General features: G+C 44.4%; 2 protein-coding genes across 3 annotated transcripts in view; one reads left to right on the forward strand and one right to left on the reverse strand.

Annotated features, from left to right (window-relative positions):
* Positions 1-27,661, reverse strand: part of FANCM (FA complementation group M) — a gene marked incomplete at its 5' end in the record, with an annotated part of 70,952 nt that extends 43,291 nt beyond the window's left edge. Inside the window, 7 exons of the mRNA XM_035327602.1 lie at positions 63-191; positions 1,851-1,983; positions 2,769-2,900; positions 25,105-25,263; positions 26,268-26,345; positions 27,036-27,208; positions 27,286-27,661. Of these exons, the coding sequence (XP_035183493.1) occupies positions 63-191; positions 1,851-1,983; positions 2,769-2,900; positions 25,105-25,263; positions 26,268-26,345; positions 27,036-27,208; positions 27,286-27,661 (1,180 nt within the window). The remainder of the gene's footprint in view (positions 1-62; positions 192-1,850; positions 1,984-2,768; positions 2,901-25,104; positions 25,264-26,267; positions 26,346-27,035; positions 27,209-27,285) is intronic.
* On the forward strand, positions 7,951-23,479 carry LOC118168279 (heme-binding protein 2-like). Of its 2 annotated transcripts, XM_035328560.1 has the most exons (6): positions 7,951-7,955; positions 10,379-10,651; positions 16,383-16,474; positions 17,728-17,869; positions 19,177-19,360; positions 19,769-23,479. In XM_035328560.1, the coding sequence occupies exons 2-6, from the start codon at positions 10,423-10,425 to the stop codon at positions 19,938-19,940; spliced, it is 819 nt and encodes a 272-aa protein (XP_035184451.1). In that variant the 5' UTR covers positions 7,951-7,955; positions 10,379-10,422; the 3' UTR covers positions 19,941-23,479. The 2 variants fall into 2 exon arrangements, with proteins under 2 accessions (XP_035184451.1, XP_035184450.1); XM_035328559.1 differs by lacking the exon at positions 7,951-7,955 and having other exon boundaries at positions 10,352-10,651.
* Positions 27,662-27,663: the final 2 nt, after the last annotated feature.

The following is a 27,663-nucleotide window of genomic DNA, read 5'->3' on the forward strand; positions in this document are numbered from 1 at the left end:
AGTATTTCCTGTTTCATTTAAACAGAAAGTGAATATTCTGTCCCTAAAGGGGAAATACTGACCTGTTCTACTCTTGCAAAGATTTCCATTTGCTGAAGTCTGATGCGTGTCTGAAAACATGTCTCGAAGCTGCTGGTACAGCTTCATGAAGTCCTCATTACGACCAAGTTCATTCTTCGTACGAGTAAACCCTTTGTAAAAAGTTTCAATACCTTAGCATTCCATCTCCGAAGTGAATCTCATTTTTGCTATCCAAAAGATCAGCTTCTCAAAATTAGTAAGCTCCTTTAAAGAGCTACAAGGTACACGGTAGCTTTAAAAAATGCAATAAACATTGTTTAGATCAATATTTTCTCAAGGAAGACTCCTTTACAGAGTTTAAAGATGAAAACTATTTGTATAAACCTAAGCCTGGGTCCCACAGGTAAACTGAAATGTTCTGCACCAACCTTTTAAGCAACAGAAAAGCCATCCAATGCAGGAATTCTGCCAATTACTCAAAGAAAAAGGAACCTAATCAAAAAGCTAGAATTAACAAGGTTCTTCAATGATTTTATGACAATACAGAAAATTATTTTGCTCTACTCAAGCCAGAGACCAAATGTACAGAAAAACTATTTGTTCATCTGTCAGATTTAAACAGCAGACGGGAATTTAAAGAATCTGAGAAACTACGGAATCTGTGAAGGTGCTTGCGTCTAACGAGAGCTCTGTACCATCAGAAACGTAAAAATCTGTGCAAGCAGAAGTAGAAAACTAGAAATGCCAGATGCAAAAAATTCACAAGAAATTATCAGGACATGCAAACTACAAATCTATGTTCTGTAGATATTCTACAAGATGCAGCATGTACTGTACGCTTTGGGTTCTGACATTGGACAAAACAGTGACATTTTCATTAAGCAGCGCTTTAGGCAAAGCTCTTGTTTTTAATACCCTCAGTCACACAGCCAAGTGACATACATGCAAACCAAAATGAAGCAACAAACCTCAGAGCCACAGCACAGTGTATTCTGAACAGCTGAAACATTCCCCTCCCACATCCAGTGTTCAAAAGAAACCTGCAGTTCGACTGACATTGCCAAGTGGAAATTTCTCCCCTCAGAAAGCTGTCAGTACCAAACCAGCTCCACAAGACAGCAGTGACAATCCAACAGGTCTAAAGATGACTGGAGAATTACAAGAGCCTCACAACATTCAGTGGCAGAATTAAGAAAAATAAAGTGAGGCCAGAAAAGAAAATATTATTGCACCAGTGTATGAGGTCATCATGTACCCACATCTGGAACAGTGCACGAAGTTCCCATCATCTCATGCAAGAAAATGAAAAAAAGTACAGAAAAAGACAATAACAGTTACAGCTTCCTTAGTGGGGAGAAGTCACACAGCTGGGATAGAAATTCTAGTGTGATGTATCTAAATCTGTAATAATCTGGCAAAGATGCTTAAACCTCATGCATACATTTACACTATTTTTGCTATAGGAGGGAGCTAAATAACAGAAGAATTGCTTTGCAAGACCAAACAATCACTTCAGAAGACCGAACAATTTATTGAATTAATTGCTTAGTTGTTTTTCTGTCTCTTCTACGACATTACTGCCACTTACTCTGTGTTCTGTTCATTCCTTATTCTGTCAAAACTGCTGCCATGCACACACGCTTTCCCAAATAGGCTCTATCTGTAACACTGAGTTAACATTATTTCCAGTAGGAATGAGAGGAAACCAAGTATCAATTATGTTTGCAATCCACTCATTATATTAACTGCTTTGTGCAAAACTAGCCAGGGAGATGAAGTAAAGTGAATGAGGAGGAGTGGGGACGAAATGAAGGGCGAAGACATTTCACCTTTTGTTCCATCCATAATCCCACAAAGGTAGATAAACAATGACCGCAATCCCATTTGCAGCAGCAGCTCATAACCATGATACAAACTGATACAAAGTGCAAAATCTCCTTCAATTATGCCTTGTTGTATCCCCTGTGAAAACAAAACAGACTCATCACTAAATTAGGGAGAGGATAAGCGGCAGGAACCATGCTGCAGTTCTCAGGACTAAATCAAGATTAATGTCTGAGAGACAGAGCCAAAGAACGAACTGATGCACATCAAGTAGTCTGTCTATCAAAATCTTCAGGAAACAGGTTACAGAATTCTTAATCATCAGGGAAGGGAATCTTTTTCCACCTTTCAAGCTACCGCAAAAATACTTGTCTTGTCTTCTAAGATTAGCTGGCTACTTTCCAATACAGCAGCGTTCAAAATTTGTCAGCTGAGCCATCCCTCAGTATTTGGCAAAGAGACAGATTTCTGGCACATCTACACAGGTGACAGAATGTAAGTCAGGAAAATTGTCTTGCCTGCTGCAAAGTGCATTTTCCAGTGTCTTCATTAAGGTACAACTGACTTTTCTTTAAGGCAATATTCATTTTGAAATTTAAAAAATGTGAACACTCCATGACAAATAAACTCCCAGACCCTCCAAGAGAAATAGGTGCACTAATGTAGTTTTGAGGGGAAAGTGTAATTCTGGCCATCATTAAGTACACTGTAAATTCTCAAAACAATTTCAGTTCGGAAAAGAAGTTCTTCACTTTTTCGTTAACTCTCCTATATCAGCACGAAGAAATGTAGAACAAGGAGGCATATTTTATTCCAAACAGAATGTTACAATGAAAACCTAGCAACGTATATCAAAGAAGTTTGTAAATTATGAAGCATTACTATTTATTCACTACTTTAATGACATGAAATACGACATTTACCATGTTTTGTGAGGAAGGGTTTTTTCTGTATTGTTCTCTTGCTAGAATTATCTGGTACTTTGTGAGGGTGGGAATATCCCGCCTTGCTAAAACTCCCATCTTGATCAGGCGTCCAGCAAATGTTTCTAGCACCTGTGAACAGAACAGGAGTATGTAAGAGGTGTCAAGGTCAGAACATTTAGCCCCTTAAAATAACTTTGTTTTCACATGTCTTGCACAATGGAACACAAGCTGCTCATTTATTTTACTTGAAATGCAGAATTTTTCAAAACGGGCAGTACTGGCTTCTGACTAATTCGTTACCGTACCAGACGATGAGCTGGTGCTCTGCCTCACCGCCAGGTTCTCTGCTACCAGCACGGAGCACCAGCTGATTTACACATCTTTTATTCTCAGAGCGGAGTTGTTACAACTTGGTTCCCTACAGGTTTGTGCCCCCCATGCTACAAGTAGACAAACACCAAGGTAACCCTACATCCATCACATAACTGAGAAGGGGAAACACACACGGTGCTTTTGTAATGGCACATGCACTGACGTGGGCAAAGGGAAACCGAACAGGACAGGTAACGAGCTCTTGAGTTCATGCTGCAGCTCCCTCGCGTACTGGTAACTGACCTCCATGCCTCCTCAACCTCCAGCACACTCGTAGGCACACATGCGCCTCCATGATGTCCAAACTAGTGCAGTGAATGGCCAGCCAGAGGTTAGCCATGCGTGAGGAAGGGGTGGGAGTGGGAGGAGTGAGCAGCGCGGGATGAGCACCATGCGGCCGGGCCGCATCTCCCTCAGCCGCCATGCCAGACAATTTGTTTTCATACATCACATGTACCCGCTTTCCACAGCGGTGAAACAAGGGAACTGACCTGCACTAATTCATCTTAATCCTGTTTTTCCTCTTTGCTTCTCAGCCTCAGGTGGTCAGGATTTTTTTTTTTCACAGGCTTAGTTTTGCTTGAGCGCTAACTCTGGAATAATTGGAGTAATCAGATTTGTTCTACAAAAACGACTTACAATCTGCTGGCCCACTTGGCGAGCAGTACCAAACCCACCACTACAGCACAATCACAAGCCTCTCCAATGGCAGTCCTGACTTAGTTTGACAGCAGAGAGCTCCCGATAGCTGCTCACATGCATACGGTGCCTCCCAGGGTCTCCCGGCGTTTTGTCCCCAGCCCAGCTGCACTGCGGCTGCGGCGTAACAAGCCCCTTACCCCCGCACTGCCGTCCATTCAGCCTACTGAAAAGCAAGTCCAAGGGAGCCAGTAAAAACAGGTCTAAGTTTCAGGCTTCACACAATAAGATATATCCTCAGCTTCTGAAGACAAAATGCCCTGGCACGAAAAGAAAAGCAATTTTAAAAACGTAGTGCATGTTTAAACACTAAGTAACACCACTCTGCTCGTGCCAACCTCCTCATGCAGCCCGTGTGCAGGCACTCACGCTGGGCTTTTAGAGCCCGGTTAGATGCACAAATATTATTAAAGACCAGTGTCTGTTCATACCCCATCAGTGCGATGGCAGCTCAGTTTAACTCCTCTCTGCTTGCTTTGATTGTTTTTGTAGTTTTGTACCGCTCTGGCATCTTACTCTGTGTACGGTGCCTACATGGGCACTGAGAAAAGGGGGTGGGAACGACTGCCACCATCAGCTGCAGTTGTACTAGTCCCCAAGAGAACCAAAAAATGCACAGAGAACATTGAAAGGGTGAAGGAAAAACCATGAAAGCAACAGCTATATTGAGAAAACAATGCACTGGGGAATTTCCACACTGCGGGCTCCATGCCTGCAGACCTTTTAAAAACAACTCGCTGGAGTCGGCCTGCTAAGCAGATTATAACAGATAAAGGCTGCTGAGAAATAATAGAAATGAAGCCTAAATTCTGCATACTCTGGTGCACCCAGGGTCGCTCTGGGCCTTCGGATGGAGTACCAAGTCTCACGCAGTGTGCCACGTGCAGCTGAGGAGAACGCGGCCCCGGCAGGAGGGAGCAGGCGACAGCACGAGCATGCAGTGAGGGCCCCATGGCCGAGGGGTGCTGTGGGGGGCCGAGGGGCACCGAGGGGTACCGAAGGGTGCTTCTGGAGGCTTGGTGCGGCCTCCTGTGCTGCTGCCACAGCCTGCCTCCAGGCCGACTTCACCTCCAGGCTGGCTTTGGCTGCTTCTAGGTGCCTCGCTGCCCCACACTGCCCAGCAAAGCGCAGTGAGGAGATTCTGTCCCAGAGCATGCCTTCTAATTAAGACTAGAGGATAATTTGACCAACTAAACCACTACTGCAGTCTCGTCTGCACGGACACATATTGGCAAAAAGAAAACAGTATGGGAAAATATTTTTCCCTAGGGTTTCTTAATTTTCATATGACACCCAGATGAGATTCTGCTCATCCTTTCTGAGCTGGCTCATGGGTTACACCCACCACATCCATCTCTAAAGGAGTTTTGTACTGAATTGACAAGCTAAGACCAACTGTAAACTACAATGTTGTAAAGAATTTCTAAGGGAAAGGAAAAAAAATCAACTGTTTTTTTAAATATGGCCAAAACCATACATCAAGCCAAGTCTAAACACAAGAAACTATCTTCTCTGACTTGATTTAGTCTTAAGAGTTTAAAATTCAAAACACTGTCTTTTACCAGATTGTTGTTACTGTTTTTAAATCTGGCCTGTATTCAACGAGCCACTTTACAAGGAGAAAGGCAGAAATGTCTGTGCCAGCTCATAAGAAAATGTACTTAAAACAAAAAATGTTTACCCAGCAAGGGATAACTGTTCTATTTTAATGTGATACCACTGAAATAGCACTTTTCCCTCCCATCAAATCCTACACAGTTCAGTGATGAGGACATTTGAGGAACTTAAGATCAAGCTTAAACTATGTCCCAAATAGTGGAAATGGGGACAGTCTCTGAACAAAAAAAAATGTTTCTTTATAAAATAAAATTAATGCTGTCATTAAAAAGTAAAGCCCACATAATATCTCAGCACTGGTTCATTATTTCCTACTTTTGTTGCATAACTTTTTTTTTTAATTTCCATTACTTGTATTTTTATGTTTCATCTCTTGACCTGGTTTATAACATGTAAGAAAATTACATTGTCACTGTTTGCTCAGTGTACACCCCTGTCTGATTTAATCATCTTCTGCCAAACAAACCAAGGAAGACTATTATGAAAGACAGCAGGATCCAGTCACCTGGAGCTTGAAAACTAATAGGGAACAGTAAACATAACCTACTTAGAAGGGATACAGAAACAAGCACTACTCAGAGTGATTACATTTATCTTGTCTCCATACCTTTATTTTAATTAAAAAGAAAATACTTTTAATTAAAAAGAAAATACTCCTGGAAAGGCTCCTCAACCTTTCCAAAACATTCACGTTACATTACCTGTTTAAAAACAGAACTGTAGAATTCATTTAAATTATTTTTACTAGGACTAATGACTTCTAGCTTGCTAAATGCAGTTTAAAGAGCTGGCAGATTTACTACCAATCTATTAAAGACAGCTGGTAAAGCTGTCCCGCTAAACCTGCCAAGAACATAAAGGTTTTTGCTGAACAGGATACCTTCCCCAGCAAATCGCATTGTTTTCTGAATCTTATACCTGAAGTTGGCATAAGACCTCCAGTTTGGGGCTACAGCATGCACTGGGGACCACGAGGTGCTCCGTAAGTTGAACTGAGAAGGCAAAGAGCTGTTCACTGTTTCAGCTACATCTTGCTAAAAACTGCTCTTAATTTGTTTTCTCCTTGCACAATAAAAAACAAAGACTCTTAGCAAACAAGCGTGCCTCATTATTTCACTGCAGATTTGCAAACATTCTTTGCCACACAGGAAAAAATGAATTTCATCGCCTGTGCATAAATAACATTTGTACTGCATTTCTCACAAAGAACAGAATGGGTGATTTGAGAGAAACCAAACTGAGCAATCTGCATCTTCACAAAACAGACGGAAAAGGTCTACTTCTACTTATTCCCTCACATCTACAGGCATCTCCAAGTGGCAGGAAGTTCTCCACTTTGACAGATAGACCTCACCAGTTTTATACAGTCGTGTTGTACCTGAGATGCCATTTTGCTTCCTCTCCTTCCCATGCTTTCCCACCTCACCCAGCTCCAGCATGTTCTGTACACAACAGATGTTCCACACACCACTTCCAAACATGCTGTGGCAAACACAGAAATGATGTGCAAGGACATGAGACTGCATTGTGTGACGGAGAGTTAGCATCACGCCTACGGCTGTGCGGGGATGTTAGCATGGCCCACACCAACACACTGGTTTCATTTAACACACAACCACTGAAACCAGGAGCAGCTCCAGAACACAAATCCAGGCTTTTGCTGTTGCTGTGCACCACATGGATGTCATGTTGTTCCCACTCTCAGCTCCGGATTAACAATTTTTCAACACAGAGAGTGAAGAAAGGAAGAAGGAAAAGATGAGACTTGTCGCAGGCTCAGACCCTACAGTCCGTAGCTGGAAACCAACTTCAACAAGTGTATTTATCCTAAGTCTTCAGAAAAGCGTTGTGATTGCACTGTCTTGGAGGAGAATAAAATGACTTTGTAGGAAGGCATGAAGGCTAAAAGGCCTTCTGCAACTTTAGGAAAGCAGCCCCAGTGCACGTTAGCTGAAGATCTAGAACATTCACTGCTTCCTTTTAGGAATAAAACTAAAAAGGGCTGTGGTTTAACAAAGTGTGTTACCTCAAGAAGTGTAAGCATGGTGCCCTAACATTCCCCCAAAATAACTTCCAGGAGGAAGGCCCAGGAATGAACTGTGTTCAGACTCTGCCTGCCATACCTCATGTTTGAGTGAAAGAGTCCTGAGACTCCACCAGAGGCCTGGTGGCCTTGGAGCCCTGCAGAGGCCAGGGAGCCAGTCAGTCCCACAGCTGCAGCACCGTCTCCTGAAGCACCAGGGCAGCTCACACGCACCCTTTTTGCTGACTGTAAAGAAACTTTAGGTACACAGAGTACATAAACTCTACGTACAGAGTGAGAACAGGTCATTGTAACATTTGATGAAACCTCTCAAATCACAATGCAGAGCATGGAAGGAAAGAAGACAGAGGACAATTACCAGTACACGCACAAAAAACCAAGTGCACACATTTATGACAGAGAACACAGGTACGAAAGGCATCAGGAGCTACTACTACTAGTGCTCAATTTGGGTTATTCTCCCTGTACAGCTTCAGAGTTGCAATTACAGAGAGCTCTAAATGCAAGGGAGAAAAGTGCTATTTTGTGTAAGCTTTGCACTGACATATTCTTATCTTCCCAATAATGAAAATACAACAATGATGACACAGAGGGGTACAGTGTTTTTAAGAGAATCATTTAAGTCTCCAAAAACAATACTGATCAACACAGTAATCATCGTGGCTCCTCTGGAAATTTCCTTGTCAATTTAATATTGATTCATTCAAACACTTCGTGGTCTTGCCATTCTCCAGGAACGTGTTACACATTTAACATATACTATTTTTCCTTGGAAGCTGGTATTATTCACAAAAAAGATACAATATTTTGTTGTCTTTTAACATCTTGTTGTTCTACGACAGCATTTCTCACTTCTTAAAAGTTACAAAAAAGGCCTACAGACTTGACTTGTCAGTTAACTTCACTGAGAACATTTTTCCTCAATTACTTGACAATTTATAAAAAGAAATGGCATTTCTATATAAATCTGCAGTTCAACAGGAGTCAGTGTCGTCACTTTGCCACATGACAGAATGAAGCATCTGACTGTAGATGCTTTGTATCCTCAATTTGCAAGGCTGAATATTTCTTTTTTGTATTCAGAGATGTAACCTGCCAGGAAAGCACCAAGAACACAGCACTAACAAAATCACATTCTGCCAAGAGTGACTGCTTATTAGCCAGCAGTTGCACACAAACTGAACAAGTTGAGGGAAAAAAAAAAAACAAATACAAAAAAATCAGCCTCGTTCAACTCCAGGAACAGTCAAGTGCTCTAGCAGTGTCTAGGCACAGAGCATCATACATTTTCAGTGCTCTATCAAAGGCAGCACTTTTTACATAATTACTAAGCATATCACGAAACAAAAACCACAAGCAGTTATCTGTGATGGTTGATCTTTAAAACAGGATCTTAAACTCCTACCAGCCTCTTTCTTACAGCAGCTATTTATCCTCTAAATAATGCTTGACCAAAAGAGTTGGAATTGCTAAATCGCTGGAATTGTTAATTCTGTTAAAAAGTGTCAGAATCATTTCTGCAGGATAGGCAGAGGAGGCCTCTATGCATTGACTCAAAAAGTCAGTTCTTAAGAATAACGTTCCCCAGAAGGATGCCCTCGCTTAGTGGTAGTAATCCAACTTCCCAAATTATGTGGAAAGTTCTTTACCCAGACAACTGCAGTTGGTGTTTGCACTGCACTTAAGTCTTTTCTGAGACATCACCCATGATGTGATCAATTCATACCGTGACTTTTTTCACGATACCTACCCACAGCCATGTCGCTGCCCCATGAAGGAAATTCAGTACCATCTTTGTGAGGGAAGCCTGATAACTGACATAAAATGCAGTCCACTTCAGCATGTTCTCAGCAAGGCTTGCACTTCTGCACACTAGGTATAGACCATGAAATCAAATCATCAAGCACACAATCAAAATACTTAAGCAAGCATCATCTCCAAGCATTTGTCAAGGATGTAGGTGAATTTCAGACCAGCAAGGAGTCTGTGATGCCAATATGCTGCCTACAAATAAGAGGCCAAACAACCTCACGGTGGAACCATCTGCCTCCTTTACTGCAACCAATGTATTCCACTTTACTTAATCTAAGGCAATTAATACTTTGTTGGCACACCAAAATGAGCCCCGGGGATTAGAAAAGTGAGCCTGGGAGACGCTCACTGATCAGACACGGTGGTGTGTGTGTGAGGAATTAGGTGCCACATCACAGAGGCAGCACTTACATCCCTAATCCTTGCTTTCCTCCTCTTGCAGGCATCTCAGCGGTGTATAGGTGCAATCTATTTTCCTACTGAAAATTTGGAATCCTGAAGGCTTTCCTCTGCTGCCTGAGGAAAATGGACCACTACGTTTATTTCTCATAAAGACAACTAGAAACAGAGCCACATGCTCCGGGGGGGGGAGGGGGGGCTGGGGTTCAGTCAGATCCTAACCCACAACAGCCTTCCACGTAACAGGGCTGCTCATGTACCCCTTCTCCCAAAGGCTTTCCTCAGCAATGCCAAAATTACACAGCTGTCACCTTCCAAAGCTGGCCCTTCCAGAACGAAATGACCCACAGGGTCTGCACGCCCAGCTGGAGTCTGTTCTGACAGACCTTGCAGCCGGTCCTGAGCAAAGTCAAAGATGTGCCTTTCGGGCACGGCTTACAGGATAAAGCCACAATAAGGAAGGGCCGACAGCAGATGAAGAGCAGCGGGGAAGAAGAAAAAAAAAAGCAGCCCACCGCTCAGCGACGAAGTGCAGTACGGTCCCCACACACCTGGAGCCCGCCCCGGCCCCGCCCCGCAGAGCCCAGCCTTCATAAAGCGCCGCGGCGGCGGCAGCCCCCTCAGCCCGGCTCGGCTCGCCACAGCCCGGCTCGGCTCGCCACAGCCCGGCTCGGCCCCGCACAGCCCGGTTCTGCTCGGCTCGGCACGATGGAGACGGGCGGCTGCCGGATGAGCGGCGCGGAGCCGGGCGGCCCGGCCGTGATCACGCTGGAGGAGCTGGACGGCATGGCGGAGGAGAGCCCCGACTCGGCGTACCACAGCAACGGCAGCAGCCTGGAGGAGGAGGCGGCCGAGCGCATGGAGGACGAGGAGCAGGAGCGGCTGCTCAGCTACTGGCAGAGCGTGGGCAGGGGGCACCAGGTGGACGTGCCCCGCGGTAAGAGCCGGCCGGGGGCTGGGGGGGACCCGGGGCCGCCGGCAGCCGGAGCTGGGAGGTAACGGGACTGCGGCCATCCCGCAGATCGGGGCGGTTTGGGAATAAACAAATAATGGGATTGACCTTGCCTTTTGACAGTAAGCCTCCGCAGCTTATCTTATTAAGAAGTGGCTTATTTTCAATTTCGAGAAAGATGGGAGAATCCAAAAGGCTGTAGCAGGTCCCGTTGCAGCAAGCAGCAGAGGGTAAGGGCAGGCTCACCGCAGTCAGAACCGCAACACCTCAGTGCTGCCCGTGGTCGGAGGAGCTCTGCTTCTCCTAAACCTTCCTCACAGAGGATGGGAAGCACAGGAGTCTTGCACAGACTGCCTCAGGTAGTGTCAAAATGAGTGCCCTGATCCTTAAACTCCTCCTAGATTCCAACACAGCAGAAAGAGAACAGCCTCGTTTTCTGCCTCCTTTTCAAGCCACATCTGGAAGTCCCATCTCATCTTCCTAATGTCCTAACAAGGAAAACCAATGACCCTTTGGGTACTAAGAGGAGGCCCAGCAAGCTCAGTGTGAACAGCGTTCACTGGCTTGCCCCCATGGGGGTGTCTGCATGCACAGCACCAGACGCAGTCCTGCTGCTACTTGCTGCCGGTCACACAGATCACAGCATCACGTCCAGCATTCTCCTGCCCTGCAAGAATTCTCCTGCCCAGGGACAAGAGAGGGTCCCTATCTAAGGCATTAAGCAAGGCCTGAACACATGGATGTGAAATTGCCCCTTATGAGGAGCTCTGCATAGAAGGAACAAGATTCCTTCCCACAAAATGATGTAGAAGTGTCAATACCTTCTTTCACTAAGATTTATTATGCAGGAGATCAGGTTTGGGAAACGTCAAAAGTAGTATTTTTACCACATTGTGGCTGCAATATAATAAAAGACTTCCTTTGTAGTGTTAGGGCAGGTATTACAAAAATCAAAATGCAAGACTTCCCTCAGTGAAGTCAGGATATGTCAAGAGAGGATTACACCTCAACTAGGAGTAAGAGTTCATCAGCTCTGCATACGTGATCTATTTACAGTGCAAGTTCTCTTAATATCCATGTTTAGTATTCAGTCAGCCTCAGACATCCACAGAGGAAATGCAGATGACATCCTGGGAGGAGAATCCCTTCGTTTCACTAGGGAGCACGCAGGCTCTCGTGACTAGTGTGCCCCATCCAAGCAGCTGCTGGCACTGGAGCCCTGGTGCAGGGAAGCACAAGAGCTTTACTTGGCTGTTTGCTGCCACAGTGCTAGCTGTGCACACAGAGCATTAGAGATTCCAACAACAGCTTGCATATTTCCTGTAGTCTAGAGGAAAAGTCTGTGAAATCAGGGCAATGCCCCCTGTGACAATAGTTCTGGGCTGCCACAAGCTTTGACACCTGTCTTGCTCTATGAGGACAACATGCCTCTCAAAAAGACACTTTGCTAGTAGGTTTTGTTAGTACCTTTCAAGGGTAACAGGAACACTACAAGTCTTCCAAACATAACAGTTTTTGTGAGATTTTAACATTTGTATGACTGGCATATTGATTTATCACGATTAACAAGATTGTAATCCTGTATGCTGACTGTCTGGCCAACAGCAAACCTTGCAACCAAAACGTAAAAGAAAACTAAAAGTATGGGACAGTATGGAGCTCTTCAGCCAAGAAGGTTAGATTATGTTATCTCCCTACAAAGCAGAAGGCATGCTTCAGCAGTTACTTTGAATTTCTCATTAGTAATTCCAATACAAGATTAACAAGCAAGCTTGGGAAGGTTGCTACTCATCAAAATCATCCACTTGCTGAAGCAGTTTCCTAAAGGTGCCCACTGTACAAAGCAGCGTGCTCTGAGGTCAAGTACCCTGGCCCCAGATCAAAATCTAGTTCTTGAATTGCACATGATTTTGCCACTGCTTCAAATATGCTTCCCTTGCTAAGGTTACAGCACGTAAGGGGCAGCACAGCTCTGTTGGTACAGAGGCTGCAGGACAGAGTCAGGACAGGGCCACACTGTGGCTGGGCTGTCCCGGCCACGCAGCCTCCCCCACCTCGTGCATAGCCTCATGAGCCTGCTTGTGAGCAGCTCCCAGAGCTGCCTTCTGGCTACTCACTGCAGGGTGCATGGCACAGGTCTCATGGATCTTTTGAGCATGAAGACTGGTTCATTGCGGTACAAAGGAACTCCTCAACTCAGAACTAAACTGCCTCCTAAACTCAGAAGCCTGGCGTGCACGCACACGGTTTGAGGCACAGCTGACAAGTACATCCCACTCCAGTGACACAGCAGGTCTGATCAGACACAAATTAAGTTGTGCAACACTTCTAATACCGTTCAACCTTGCTGCTATGTACAAGTCTTGTCAAGTGTGTATTACCTATACACATTTCTTTGTAAAGATTTGCCTCTTTCATAATACCTACTCATAGGCAGGCATACAGTTATTTCAAAACCAAAATTTACAAATAGTAGTTTTTAAAACTTAATTAAAAGTAAGCCTTTACATAAACTGCTACAACTCATTGTCATCTTGCCTCATTTTTTCACACCATTATTTAAGTTTGCAAGTTTGGACTGACAGAGGGTATGTACATCAAGCAACTCACTTGCTTTGAGGTGTCTAATCTGAATGTTGTGCACGTTAAAACATTGATTATCCATGGTATACTGCCATGCCTGGCAGGCAGAGATTCATGAACTGACGAATAAAACTGCTAAATGGACTTGTTAGTTGTAAATCCTATCCCGTGCATTAACACGGGAAAAAAATATCTGACCACATTTATCAACAATGGAATCAAAATAGAGGTAACATTTCTAGAGCCTTAAAATGTTTCCTAACTCCTCAGTACTCTGGAAGTTCAGTGCTGGAAGTCTTGTCTACTGTTTTTCTCTTAGCATCTAAAGAGATCAATTTTTAACATCATTACTTATATTTTAAATTTATTTCCCAGTGACTTTTTTTTTTAAAAAAAAGTTTAAAATTAACTGAAGTGCATCTTTCTACCCTTTATTAAAAGGATCTTTACTATTCCAAATAGTCTTAAAGCTAAACCCCCTGCACTGGACGCCAGGAGATGTAGGTTTGATTCCCAGCTCAGCTACAGATTTACGAGTGACCTAGGCTAAGTTAATTCTTCTGCATCTTAATTCTCTTCTCTCAAAGATGAATAATACTCTTTTCCCCCCCACCCCCATCATCCTGTCTTTTCTGCTTAAGACTTTGAGGCACTTGAAACACAGAAGAGAAGGGATCTTAGCTGAAATATACAGTCCTCTGGAACGTCTGATACACAGCATGAAGCGGCATGGCAGAAATTCACAAACATGTTCAAACACTGTACTGAAACATCAAGTTTCTAAACCTCTATCACAGTGCACAAGTGCTTGCATTAGTTCAGGTTTGACACGCAAGGGACCAGCTATTTTGGAAGAGAGGTTCTCCATTGCTAGGGCTAGCCTTATAACCAGAGCTTCTAAGCCTTTCTGCTGGGAGCTAACTTCTAGGCAGGCTTTTTTATGAACTACAGTTAGAGCTATTGTTGAGGCAACCATAGTTGCCACTACACCTAAGCCAATTGTATTCAAACTACAAAAGCATGGGAGAGCAGGAGTACAAGAATATGCTAGTACTGAACAGGCAAGTATAATGCACTTGCTCCTTCTGTCCCCTTGAGCTTGGCTGGAAGTGTGATGATTGCTGCAGACTGGGCCATTACTGATGTCTGCATCTGGAAATCAAGAATAGGTTCACTACAGAATCTCTTACGGAATGTAGGAATCATGCAAAGAGCTGCGGCATGTTTCAGTTGCATCTCTGTACTGAGCACGCTTAGAGCTCTTCAACACTACCTTGTATTAACGCTCCCTTCACATCACCCGCTGCCAGAACGCTGAGCTCAGATCAGAAGTGATGGCATTAGACCGCACTTTGGGTCCTTCTTGGTCCCAAGGGCAAGAAGAAAGGAAAGAGCGAACATGAAAAGCATGCAAAACACGGTGTTAGTCAAATACACTTGGTATGTTCTGTTTAGTCTTAATGAGTGCTTTATGGTAAGGGCTAACTTGAGAACACTGAACCCGTGTTTCTTTCAGTCAGGTGTAATCACCTGGTAAGCAGAACACAAATCACGAAGCTAGCTCTGCTCCGCTCTACTCCCACCTTGCGAAGTTCTTGCATTTTTGCAAGAATGTTCATACTGTAAGCCAACAGTCTTCTGCCCCTTCCAAACTTACACAGAAACTTTCATCTGATGTGCTTGACATCTATCCAGAGACAGCCCATACGGATAAAAATTCTGCACCAAAAAGAAATCTTGTCAAGACAGCACACAAGAAAGATCTTTTCTGTTTGCTTTGTTAAAATCACATCCTCTCAAGATACATTTCTTCACTGAAGCATGCACTGAGGAGTTGTTTACTCATCTTATACTTCTTTAACTTAATAGGACACTTTTCTTCTCCGTCATCCATAGTTTCAGCATTTTTAACGGAAGTATAAACATCTACTTACACTAACGCACAACTACACGATAATTTAGGGTGGAAGGAGCCTCTGGAGCTCTGTAGTCTAACTCCCTGTTAAAAGCAGAGCTAGTTTCCAAGTTAGGCTTCTACCTGTCAGCTTTGAAGTTGCTTGGGGCCTCATCAAGCTGACATTTTCCCAAGGACAGAGGCCCCTCAACATCTCGGCCCCCTGTCCTGGTGTTTAATCACTGGCACGGTGTTTTTTCTTGCTATATCTCATCAGAATTTTCCACGGTAGCTTAGGTCGCAACTCGGTCCATTCTCCATGGCAACTCGGTCTTCTCTGTACCTCTGCGAGGTGGTGGGGAGCACACCTCTGCCTCCCCCTCTCCAGCCGGAGCCCATCGGGTTCCCTCAGCACCCTTCCCTGCCACGCTCTCCCTCATCATCTTGGAGGCCCTCTGCTGAATTGCCTCAGGTTCCTCACTGTCACTGCTGTACCACGAAGCCCCAGACCAGGCCCCGCAGGTGAAAGGCAGCCCCAGGAGCCGCCTCCCTCGCCCTACCGGCTGCTGCCCCGCTCCTCGGCCAGCACCCCCAGGGCCTTTGCTGAGAAGTCTCCTTCCGCCAATACAAACAAGGCGTTGTGGTCTCAGTGAAATCAGTGGTTTGCCTGCTGTTTTTAAAGTTGTCCTGCCCGGTGAAGTCTTACTGGAAGGGCTTACATTTAAAAAGAAAAGGCATCGCTGGGTAGATCGCAGAGCTTCAGTGTGCACACAGAGGCTGGAGCATCCACGAGCAGCACTGCAACGTGCGGAGCACCAAAGGCGGGGGCTAACTATCAGACAAAATGTCTTTTGGAAATGACAGCTTCCACAGCAGTACTACCTGTGAGCAAGAGCAGCCGACGCAATTTACTTCTTCATGTGAATACACGTGAATCCAGAGTTGGAAGAGGTGCTGGAACTGGCAGTGCACCTGCACAGAGCCGCACAAGCGGGCATTGACAAAAGCTCTTTCAAGAGACACGTATAACTGGAATACAGAGGGGGTGGGAGAGCAAGATCTGTTCCGAACAGTAGAGACCAAAGCCAGTCAGCCATTGCTGCTGACATTGAAAAGCAAACTAAGCTTGTTAAAAGCACAAAGTCCACAGCAGTTGAACTAAGAGAAAGCAGAATGAAACATTTCATTCCTGTTTCTACAGCTTCACAGCTAACTTGGAAATGTGTTATTTTATTGTAGACATGGCAGAGCCAATTCAGCAGCTGACCAGAAATAACAGTCCCCAGGAGAGACAGACCATCCCATTTACCCTGATCCAGCGCAAAGAAAAGGTACCCGTTTCCTTCCGTTTGAGCTTTTAACAGCTTTTCCAGTATTCATAGCTAGATTTCAAAGCTGTGTTCCTTTATAAAAGGAATTGATCCGCTTACAGCGCTGAAAGTCTTAAGTGGATACACCCCTTATAGCTGGACAACTGCATTTCTTTTTTAACATCCCACTGTTTTTCCATGCGTGTGTGACGTTTTCTATTTTTGTAAGCTAGAAACTAGCAGGAATGTCAGAAGACAGTCAAGAATGGCAGTCTTGGTGACATTTTTGAATTAATTTAACAAAACCCCCTCATATTTTGACATTTGAAATAAAACCCCATTTTCTTCATCTAAATCATTGCTTCTTTACAAACATATTCATTAAACCCTAGGAAAGAGAACTCGGAGGAGATTATCATCTGAATTTAAAACCCAAGTTGTAGCTTTGTACCATGGGTCATTACAAAGAGAACACCAGTTTGCAAATCCATCTCACAGAAACCATCTTATCCTCTACTAAAACCTTCAGTGTCCAGCAAATTGTTTACAGTTCAGGAAGTGTGCAAACACGTGTCTAACCTTAAATAAATGACAAATAAAGAGATCTTTACTAACCATGTAGGAAGATTTCCCATCCCATTTACTTTAAACAGATCCCTGTAATTCAAGTTTATAAATATTACTATTTGAGTGTATTTCATCTCAACAATTTGGGACTCCTAACTATTTATGTTGTAATTAAACGTTCAAAAGCAGTTTCTCTGTAGTACTGTAGTAACTAAATTTTTAAAATTGCAAGGTCAAAAGTTATCAGTTCCTTATGTTGAAGAAGAACTACCTGTAGGTCTGCTGAAATAGATTCTGGTCCCAGATCATTAGTATATCCTTCCTGGATTTATACGAGAAAGGACTGACACGTTCCTTTCAAAATCATTTCACTGACAGTCGAAAAAGGATGCAGGTTTACTTTAATTAATGTAAGCTGAATTCACTGCATTGGTTTTGTTTATCTACTTACTATATGCCAACTTGGACCTTGAAACAAACTGCATGGGAACTAAGTAGCAAACAAAACACTTACGGGATAGCTGACGCGGAGAGTTAAAATAACTTCTCGTGCTTGCTGTTCTCCTGTTCATAAAGGGATCAACTTCTGTAGGTGCATGCTATAATCAAAGTATTGAATGTTGTATGACTTTTGTTTGCTTGTGGTATTTGTTTTATTATTATTATTTTATTAACTTAAGACACAAAATTATTACCTGTGTTTGCAGCTTGGAGACCTGCTTTATGAAAAGCGTCAGTATGGAAAAGCCAAGTGGGCTTGTATAAAGATGAAAGAAAAACAGTATGAACAGAGCATTTGTCTTGGATTCATGAAGCTTATGAGGTACATTTGTGAGCAGAATTCCTCAGGTAATTAGTACCACGATTCTTCATTACAGTAAAAACATTATATTTATGCACTAGCCCCTCCTAATTAGGAGGATATTTTTATTAGCTGTTTCTGTCTACACCACCATCTTCCTGTAACACGGCCTTTCCAGTATAATCTAAACCAAATGCTGTTTCCTCTATGTGCGTGCTAGAAGGGAACGTCTGAAGGTACCTGGTCACAGAACTGACTTCCAGGGGCATCCTGACCACTACAACTGCTTGGGAAGTGCCTCTGGCTATTTTTGCAGACTGTCGGCTATGAATAAGGCTTTTGCTGCAGCATTTCAGTGGTTTTGTTGTCACAGAAGTACTGCCATCACCTAGTCACAGTTTAACACCGAGAGCCCATAGCATTACACTTGGCTCATGTTAGCTCATGCTACTCAAGTGGTGCATGTCTGAATGGACACCAAAAATTGGTGTGGTTGAAGAGTATTTTCCACAAACAATCCCATTTTAACTCAAGAACACTAAAAGGATAGCAAATCCACCATATCCTTAATAGCTTTTCATTTTTACCATTCTCCAGATGATTACGAAGTACTACAATCACCAAAGTTTTGTTCTGTAATACCACGTGCTGTAATCAAACCAAGTCTTAATTTCCTTTCCAAGAAACTAAAAACATTCTTTTAAAAGTTTTCCCTGAATCAGGTGTTCCCCCCCACCCCCGAATTTTAAATATTAAAAGTTATTTTGGCTCCAGAACAGCAGTTTTATTTTCAAGCCACGTACAGAAGCAGATTTCTCACTCCTAATAATCACTGCTATCTGCACAGTCAAAACCACAAGCTTTATTTACTGCACGTGTCTGTTAACAGTAAATCCTAAATGAATGCACAATGCAGCCCCCTTGTCCTGCCTACATTCTTTGCTCCCAAATATTTAAAACATGAGACAAGGGCAGTTCCCAAAAACACAACCCTCTTAAGGTGGAGGTAAGAAGTTACATCAAACCACTTGCCATACATGGGGAGAGGACAGCTAGACAACTACTGCATTTTAGACACACGTGCAAACATATTTGCACACAGAGGTTTTATATGTGTATATATACACGTACATACACGCAGACACATACATAAGAACTACAAGGCACAATACAATGCTGCTTCCAACTTGGAATACAGAAATCCATTTTCTGCAGTATGCTGAATTCCTTCTAATAATGACAAACCTTTCTTCTCAGTGGTACTCACTTTATATAATTCAGTACGAGTTCAGAAATCACGTACGGTATGAAGACCTCCTTTTGTATTTTCTACAAGTGGTGTTTGTCTCCTCAGGGCTGTACCTGGGGATAACAATACCCATTGTGACCATCGTACACACAAACGAATCTCAGTCGGAGATGACGCAGTCGGTGACGGTAGCGTACTACCTGCCCGAAGTGCTGCAGGACCAGCCACCTCATCCCTTTGACTCTGACATCATCATTGAAGAATGGCCTTCTACTATTGTTTATAGTAGGTAAGAGACATTTTCATTTTGTTCTAGTAAAAATGTAAAAAGATGCAGTTTTCAACGCAGGCATGCTGCACACGTTAAACCAACCTCTAAAACCTAGCAAACTTAAAACATGATTTTCAGCATCTGTTGAAAGCTGCCTGCTTTATGAAACTTGGGTATTCAGAAAATAGTGCATACGTAAATGTACGATACAAGGGCATCTCAAAGCACACAGTATTCTGTATCGCTGGCAACAAACTAACACGTCACTGAAAATGCTGAGTTAAAAAAAACTGTTACCTGTTTGAGACCAGCCACAGTCAGGTAGTGCCATTTGTGAATCATGACTGAGTTTAGAGCAGAAGGCATGTCTAGGCTCAGGAAAAGCTGGATTTTAAAAAGACCTTGATATAAAGTTGATTGTTACAGGAGCTTCAGAGGAATCACCAATGAAGACTCTATAATGAGAGAAATAAACCTGTTGGCGGAAATTCTGGAGAGCCCAGAGTTATGCTTGCAGGATACGTTCATCATTGCAGGATATACAAACCCAGCTGCTGCTAATCGACACAATGAGATCTGGTTCCTCCAAAGACCGTAGCCTCCCGTTTCTGATGCTTGTCTGTTACAAGAATCAGCTCTGATTTACTGGCAGAATTTTACATGTGAATTGTGTGAGACTAGATGTCAAACCCTCGAGGAAATACAAAAAATGTGGCTTTTAGCCAGCTTAGCAAGGCAATCACTCCAACTTACTAAGCAAACAGAGCTAACATATGAAACCATTTCTAAATAATTCTTATGGAGATTTTAGCGCTATAAAAATGAGAAGAATTAGTTCACCTTATTTTCCTCCCTTCCCCCCAAGATAACGGAGGCAGAGCCCTCTCCCCTCACCCACTTATTAGCATCTCTGATCTGTTGGGGCTTGGGACTGTCCTAACGGAGCTCCTGGAGCCCCACTCCTGGCTTGCTCTGGGCACCTAGGGCTACAAAAAGGCACTGCTGGGGCTTTCGATGGGACACGCATTAAAACAAATTCACACGTCATTCAGAAAAAAAGGATTTTCAGGTCTTAATTTCTGAAGAAAGTTACCAGATTTAGACCACTGGGATTAAACCAAGGACAGGACTAGGCCAATGCTGACCAGTTTTGTTCTTATCTCCTGTGGAGCAGAGATTCTCAATGCTTAATGCATTACCTCACCAAGCATTCAACCAAAGTACTTTAGACCTTGAGAAAGGACCGAGGCAGCAGAACAGTGCTTAGGCTCACTGATGTTTTGGTAGAAAAGATACAGCTCACCTTAATCACACACTTGCAGTAATCCCATGACTAAATGTGTTGTTCCCAAATAGAAGGCAGTTAATTTCAGCTCCAGCTTTCTGAACACTTTGATCTTAAACCTTTACTTCGGCAGCCCTGTTTTTAACATTCAGCAATCTCTTCACTACTTCTACATTCTTACAGCAGTGCTATGCTGCTGAAGTTAGAAACGCTACCAGTATACGAAGCACAGAACCACGTAAACCACACAGCCCCTGACGCTCACCTGGCCTGGCCCTCTGCTGGAAGGGCCAGCGCCCATGGGGCTGCTCAGGACCTCGTGCAGCCCGGCATTCAGCACCTCCTGGGACGAGGATCCCCTAGCCCCTCTGGGCCCTGTTCCAGTATTTGACCACCCTCACTGTGAGAATTTCTCTTCCTAATTCCTAATTTTCCATGCTGCAGCTTGTTTCCTTTGCCTTCACCCACGTGGTGATTCTAGAAGCAGCCTGCTCGCCCAGCGCACCGGGACTCGACGCCCAGCCCGCACAGCTCCACCGCCCCAGGTCTGAGCAGCACACAGGCTTTGCTACGTACCAGTTAGGGAGCACCCGACGCACTTTAGAATCGAGTTAGCAAACAGGTTTGCTCTCTGAAATCCGTTCCATGTCTCCCCTTAGAGATACAATAGTAGAGTTTAATCTGAATCTAAGTAAATGACTCTTTGGATAAAATTTAATGGAGTATTTCCCCAGAGTCACGTATCAGCTACAAGATTCAGGCGTTAAGTTGAGCTTTTGTGTTCTCCAGTTGCAACACACAACATGACAACCAGAGCCGCTGTCTGAGCACTTCTGGTAGTGTTTGTTAATTGGCAAACAGAGCGGATTTACGCAGTACTTCTGAATAGACGTGCAGGTCCCAAGACCTTTAAGCCTCCCATTTCCGCAGGGCTCTGTGCTGCACAAAACTGACTTTATGTTAACCAGGAACGTGCGGCAGGGTCCGGGGGGGCGGCTGGGAGCTGCCGGTTGTGCTTCTGCATGACCACGGTGCCCTCCGGTGGCTGCTGCCTGCAGAGACGGGGGAGATGCAAGTGGGGGAAATAAATAGAGAAAAGCCTTACTTCGAACCGACAGTGCTGGGGGAGCAGTCCTCACCCCCTTCTCCTCAATCTCTTATTTCCCCAGCCGTTCAGCCTGCCCTAGCCCAGCACAGACAGGCGCACTGCCACAAACAGACTGGGATTAGAGTGATCGGGAGGGGGCAGTTGGCAGGACAAAACCTCAGAAAAGGCTGTGGGGTTTGGGGTCCTCGTTTCAGCCAGAGAGCTACCGAGCCTGGTTTGCCCAGTGGGCACCCCGAGCTGCCAGGTGACAGCACAAGTGCTGGTGCCAGTGGTGGCCCCAGCTGGGAGCGCTGTTTGATGCGCCAGGTTAAATGCACATCCAAGCATCTCTTACCCAGCAGGATGAGGTGGTGAAGGTGCCTCTCTTATCTTTTACTGCTCTCAGCTTGTTCAAGGTACAGGATCACAACCAGGGGATACAAATCGGACTTGCTTTTCAATACGTGGAATCGTGTCCTGTTTGAGTACCCTGAACGTTAGGGACCAGCTGGAGCAGGCATTTTATCTCTGACTTTTGGTTATTGTCAACATCTCACATTGCTGGAACTGCCAGCCAGTATTAAAGTGGAAGCTAACAAACTAATGGGAAATAAGAAAGACTTTTCTAAAGCTGACTTGCGTAGAAGGTCCAGAGAAGCATTAATGACAGGTTTTGTTTTGCCCACTCCTCCCTACCCCCCTCAATTTTTATACAAAGGCAAATAAAAACAGATTTTCAACTCTCACAACATTTTGCATCAAAGGAAAGAGGCTTCTGCAGGCTGATTGCTTTGGCTGTTTATAGAAACTATTATAGTACAAACGTAAAATGCCTACTGGGAGCAGGTCAATCCTCTCACCAGAAAGTATCAGTTTTTAAATGTAAAATTATGTACAAAGTCTATCGAAAACGTGTTTGGTATGTCTCTTTCCATAGAGAATCTTCACCTAAATACTTCTGCAGCTCAGTTACTTGTGATACATAATAGAAACACACTTGTTACTCAAGCAGAAAAGCAAGGTATTTCTCGGGATGTGCTGATATCCTAAGCACAGCAAGCGCTCAGTGTTGTTTTATGTACAACTGTGAATTCCAGATAGCACTTATTTTGACTTGTGTTAGGCCGCTTCTGCTGCTGAGAAAGAACCAATTAATCTGAAGTTTGAAGATACACTTTATGGCTACGGAACACGACCAGCTTCTGCAAACAGCCCTCACAAAGTACTGCGTTTTTTCACTGACACAATAAAGTTTGCCTGGTAGTTATGCCCATGAACGCCACGGAAATGATATATTTATTTCAGTAACTGTAACATTTTGGAAAGTTTGAAAACCTTACGTCAAACATAATTACCTGAGTCCTGTTATGGGAATAGGTATTTTATTACCCACCTGCGGCTCTGCTTTGTAAGCCATTAATTAAAGGATTTCCATTTTTAATTTGAAGTATTTGATTTCTACTACTCAAAAGAGATAACAGAAGAGAACTCAAGCATATTTTTGAAGTTTAAATGCTGTAGCCTTAACAGATAAACGTTGTCCCGCATACTGTGTATTTTTCAAACAAGCATTAGTGCCTAAAAAGTTATTCCAGCTATTGTGATACTCAGGTCCTTGCTTATTGTATGTATGCAGATATAAGCACAAACAATTTTCCTGGCATTGCTGAGTTGTGCAGCTTTACACTGCCCTTTATTTTCACTTAAATGTTGTCTTGTTTACTGTTACTGTTTGTCAAAATTAAAGATAATGATTTTATTGTGCTGAGTATACTTGGGTTTCACTTTTTGTATCATATAAAAATAATTTTATTTGTTAACATTTTCTTCAGAATTCTGTGTGTTGTGATCTCTTTATTTCTATTCTTCCTTTGAATGGAAACACCAGCAGTCAGCAGGTACCGTTCTGATTTTACAGAAGACAGTTAAGCCCTGACTTTGACATGGTTGCTGTAAGACCCCAAAGACTTAAACGACTCTCACCAAACACACATCTTTGAACCAACCAACCAAAAAGCCCCCACACTTGGAGCTACCCATCTACATGCTGTAGCCAGCAGTGTGCTGGCGAGCTCATTCCCCATTGCAGAAGCCATCTGCAACTGCCTTTTGTAAATACGTTTGGCCTCCCACAGCCTACCGGAGCCGCCCACGGCCCGGCACCCTGTGCTGCTCTGGAAGGAGGCTGCAGAAGAGCCACCATGTCCTTCTGCTGCCTGGGCAGCGCTGTGCGTGCCAGGGGTCCCTTCTCATCAGAGCACCAATACAAGGGCAAACGGCACATCAAAGAAAGGAAATGGAAACCACCGAAGCCACACCGACAACTATCGATTGATTGAAGTTAGCGAAGGTCTGTCTGTACTCCTCAGTTACCCCAGATCAGCCAAACCCACATTTATTTCAGCTTACATCTAAAGCCAAACACCTCAAATCCAATCACTGAGACCAACGCGAGCATCCATACTCATTCACAAAACTATCTTAAAGTTCCTTCTAGCCTGTCACTGGAACTTCTTCAGATAAACACACTTTCATGTCACTTGTTTGAAAACAGCAGATCTAAAAAAGCCAACTTAATTTAGGAAATGAACATGCAAATTTGCCTTTCATGGTCTTCACCTACACTACAGCAAAATCATTAAACTTCAACCAAAAACATACTCTAAGGCCAACAGTTGGATATCAACTAACTCCATTTATTTTTATGCCTCTTACTAAAAACAGAACACGCATTTTAAGCTTATCACAATGGTACCTTATATAATACTATCTGCCTACTACTGCCCTGTATTTGGATATTACCTACTGGTTAGGAACAAACAAACAAGATGTTCTGCGTTTCCCACCGCCAGCTTCTCTCCCCCCTAACTCCCCCACCAAAACAAAACAAAACAAAGCCCACACAAGGGGAATGAAGCACGCTTACAGGTGGGTTAAAGCTCTAAAGACCATTGTTAATCAGATAAAATGTTTGAGTCAATATACAAGGCTGGCAATATCAATATATGAGGCTGGCAATAACCTAGACAATACCAGCATGGCTATTCTTATCCTCCCAATAAATACTAAAAAGCCAAAGTAAGAAGCCCTCAGTTCATGTCTCATGCCAATTTGCAAGGACTCCTGAAGGAGGATGAGAAAACTAACTCAGTGGTCAGCTTTGCATCAGAGCCGCTCAGGCTATTGCATGCTAACAGGTGGCAGCGGTGCAAAGCAAAGCAGCAGCTATTGTAGTTGATGCTTCAGGCAAAGTCACCTACGTAGGGAGGTATTACTGTTAGAAGCTACTGCGAGTCTAGGCAGCAGCGTTCAAATGGGAAGGAATTGGATTCCACCAATGGACAGTGTCACTGAACGTTTATGTAATGATAAAGAAGCGAAACAACTCACCTGGATGTAGGCATTCTGAACTTCTGTCAGTTCTTCACCAAGGGGAACAACGATTTTTTCCACCTGACGCTCATGAGAATAAGGCTGAATTTCCGGGGAATCTTCAGTACACAGCTCTATCTGAGCAATGAGCAAGTTGGAGATAACCTGCTGCACAGCCTGCTCGAAAACCCACAAGAAAGGACCATAGTTCTTGTTAACACGCCAACGATGCAAACGAGCGTCACAGGAAAGTAACTGCTTTCATATGTTAACAGGCATTGAGCTTAATACGAAGGAAAACGTACTTAGTATCTATAAATGAAACACTGAAGACTCCCCACTTAAAGATCTTAAGCAGCATATAAAGAACCAACGCAGCGAGCTCATGATCGCGAAAAGCATGCAGCTGGGTGAGGGCTGCAGCGACAGAACTCTCCCTTCAGGTCTAGGCACAGCACCAAGTACCTGGTGCGAAGTCAGCTGAAGCCAGGCAGCCGACGTGCTAATAAAGGTGCAGCAGCTGAGACCTCCAACAGCAATGGGACACGGCAGGGTGGCACTGGCACCACGTCTACACACCATGGGCACTGTGCCAGAGCCACAGCCCCGCCACACACCACCCCGCAAGAGGGACATGCGCTTTAGGTCACTTTGATTTACATTCGATTAACACAAAGAGAGGCTTAGAAAACTTGAGTTTAAAAAGGTTTTCTCCATCTACCTCCTCTTTAACACCAAGCTTTACGAGCACTACACGACTCTCTTGACAAAAGTAAGGCCTAACATCTTGAAAAGCTCCATAAAACAATTAAACATAGCTTTTCCTTAAACTGAACTTGGATCTCCATCTGCCTTAGACTGAAAACCTCAGCTGTGCTCATGTCTACCCAGTAAACTGCACTGAACAGAATACAAAAGCCATGTTGCATTAAGAGCATGCTCTTTTGGGTTCAGGTAGGTCTGTGTTCTCAAACAAAAATCATTTGAGAAAGGACAGGAAATAAATAATACAGAGTCTATAGCAACAGGAAGGCAAACACTGACCAAACGTATTGGGAAGTGATTCAGTTCTTACCTGGAATTCTCCTAGACTTCAATACCCTGCACGGTATTCCAAGTGTTACCAGCCACAGCTTCTACTGAAGCTTCATTATTCACACCATGAAAGTAATTTCACTTGCCTTTGTGTCACTGCCTGGTGTAGCACTGAGGGCCAGGATCCGAAACTGATTCGTGTATTTGCTTAGTTCCTTTACAACCTAAGAATCGGAAAGTTTCACGTTAACATTCTTAAAGATCACTTGCTTATGCGAACTACATTGACAAAAATGCCTATTAAGTAGAAAAACTCAGCAAAATATCCTAAAAATAATATATCTAAACTCAAATACGAGCCAGAACGTGTTTGGTTTATGAAGATCTGAACCATGAACATGTCATCTCAATTAAGTGTATTACACTAATCGCACTCAGCAGAGCAACCTTGGTAAATTATTACATGATTTTTCAGTTGATTTAACACAAAGATTAACAGTAGAGCAACCCAAGTGAGCTGCCCCACGTTTTTCTGACGCAGCACATCCCTCCACTTCAGACCTAGTGGAACACGGCACAGAAGCGCCAGAGGACACCTGCGAACAGGAGCACACCTGAGAAGCACACTGACTTTTTTATGGGTTCAGTTCAGAAAATATTTGGAAACCAGAAAGTTAGAGTTTTGTTCAGACAGTAGTAATACTCCCATCTCACCTTGTCAAGCTTTAAAAGTTAAAAGCAATGCACTGGCCACATAGAGCACTGCTTGATTTCTGCTCATCCTTCAGACCACGTGAAGGAGCTAAAGGAAAGCCTCTGAGCAGCAGCAGCTGCAATTTATGGAGAACTTAAGTGACTTTGGGGGTTTTTCTGCAGCCACGGATCAGGAGCAGGGCTCGGGCCTTCGGTGTTACCTGGCAGTAGGCGTGATTCCCAAGCGCTTTATGGGCTTCGTCGATGACCAGACACTTGATGTCGCCAGAAGGGCAGCTCCCGCGGGAGAGGTCGTTCACCATTACCTGAGGCGTGAGGAAGAAGACCCTCTTGGTGGCCCACAGGTCCCGCCGGCTGAGGGCCTGGGTTCCCCCTGCAAGGGAAGGCGGAGGCGTTACCGAGCCCCTGCCAGCCCCGAGCCCTGGCAGCCCCTGCCCGCCGGGCACCCACCCGTCATCTCGGCCATGTGCCGGGCCGGGATGCCCATGAGGCGGGCGCAGGCCTCCATCTGCTGGGCCACCAGCGGCTTGGTGGGGGCGAGGAAGAGCACCTTGCCCGAGGGGAACCAGCGGTAGAAGTTGTACATGACGACGGCGGCCACGAAGGTCTTGCCGAGCCCGGTGGGCAGGCAGAGCAGCGTGTTGGCCAGCAGCGCGGCGTGGGCCATGCGCAGCTGGTAGCCGCGCACCGGCAGGTTCGTGGGGTAGATCCACAGCGCGCCCGCCGCCGCGCAGAACCCGGCGGCCGACGGGGCCGGGGCCGGGGCCGGGGCCGGGGCCGAGGCCGGGTCCGCCGCCGCCGCGGCCGCCACCAGCAGCAGGTCGTCGG

Source organism: Oxyura jamaicensis, chromosome 5, assembly GCF_011077185.1.
Source record: "Oxyura jamaicensis isolate SHBP4307 breed ruddy duck chromosome 5, BPBGC_Ojam_1.0, whole genome shotgun sequence".
Taxonomy (NCBI): domain Eukaryota; kingdom Metazoa; phylum Chordata; class Aves; order Anseriformes; family Anatidae; genus Oxyura; species Oxyura jamaicensis.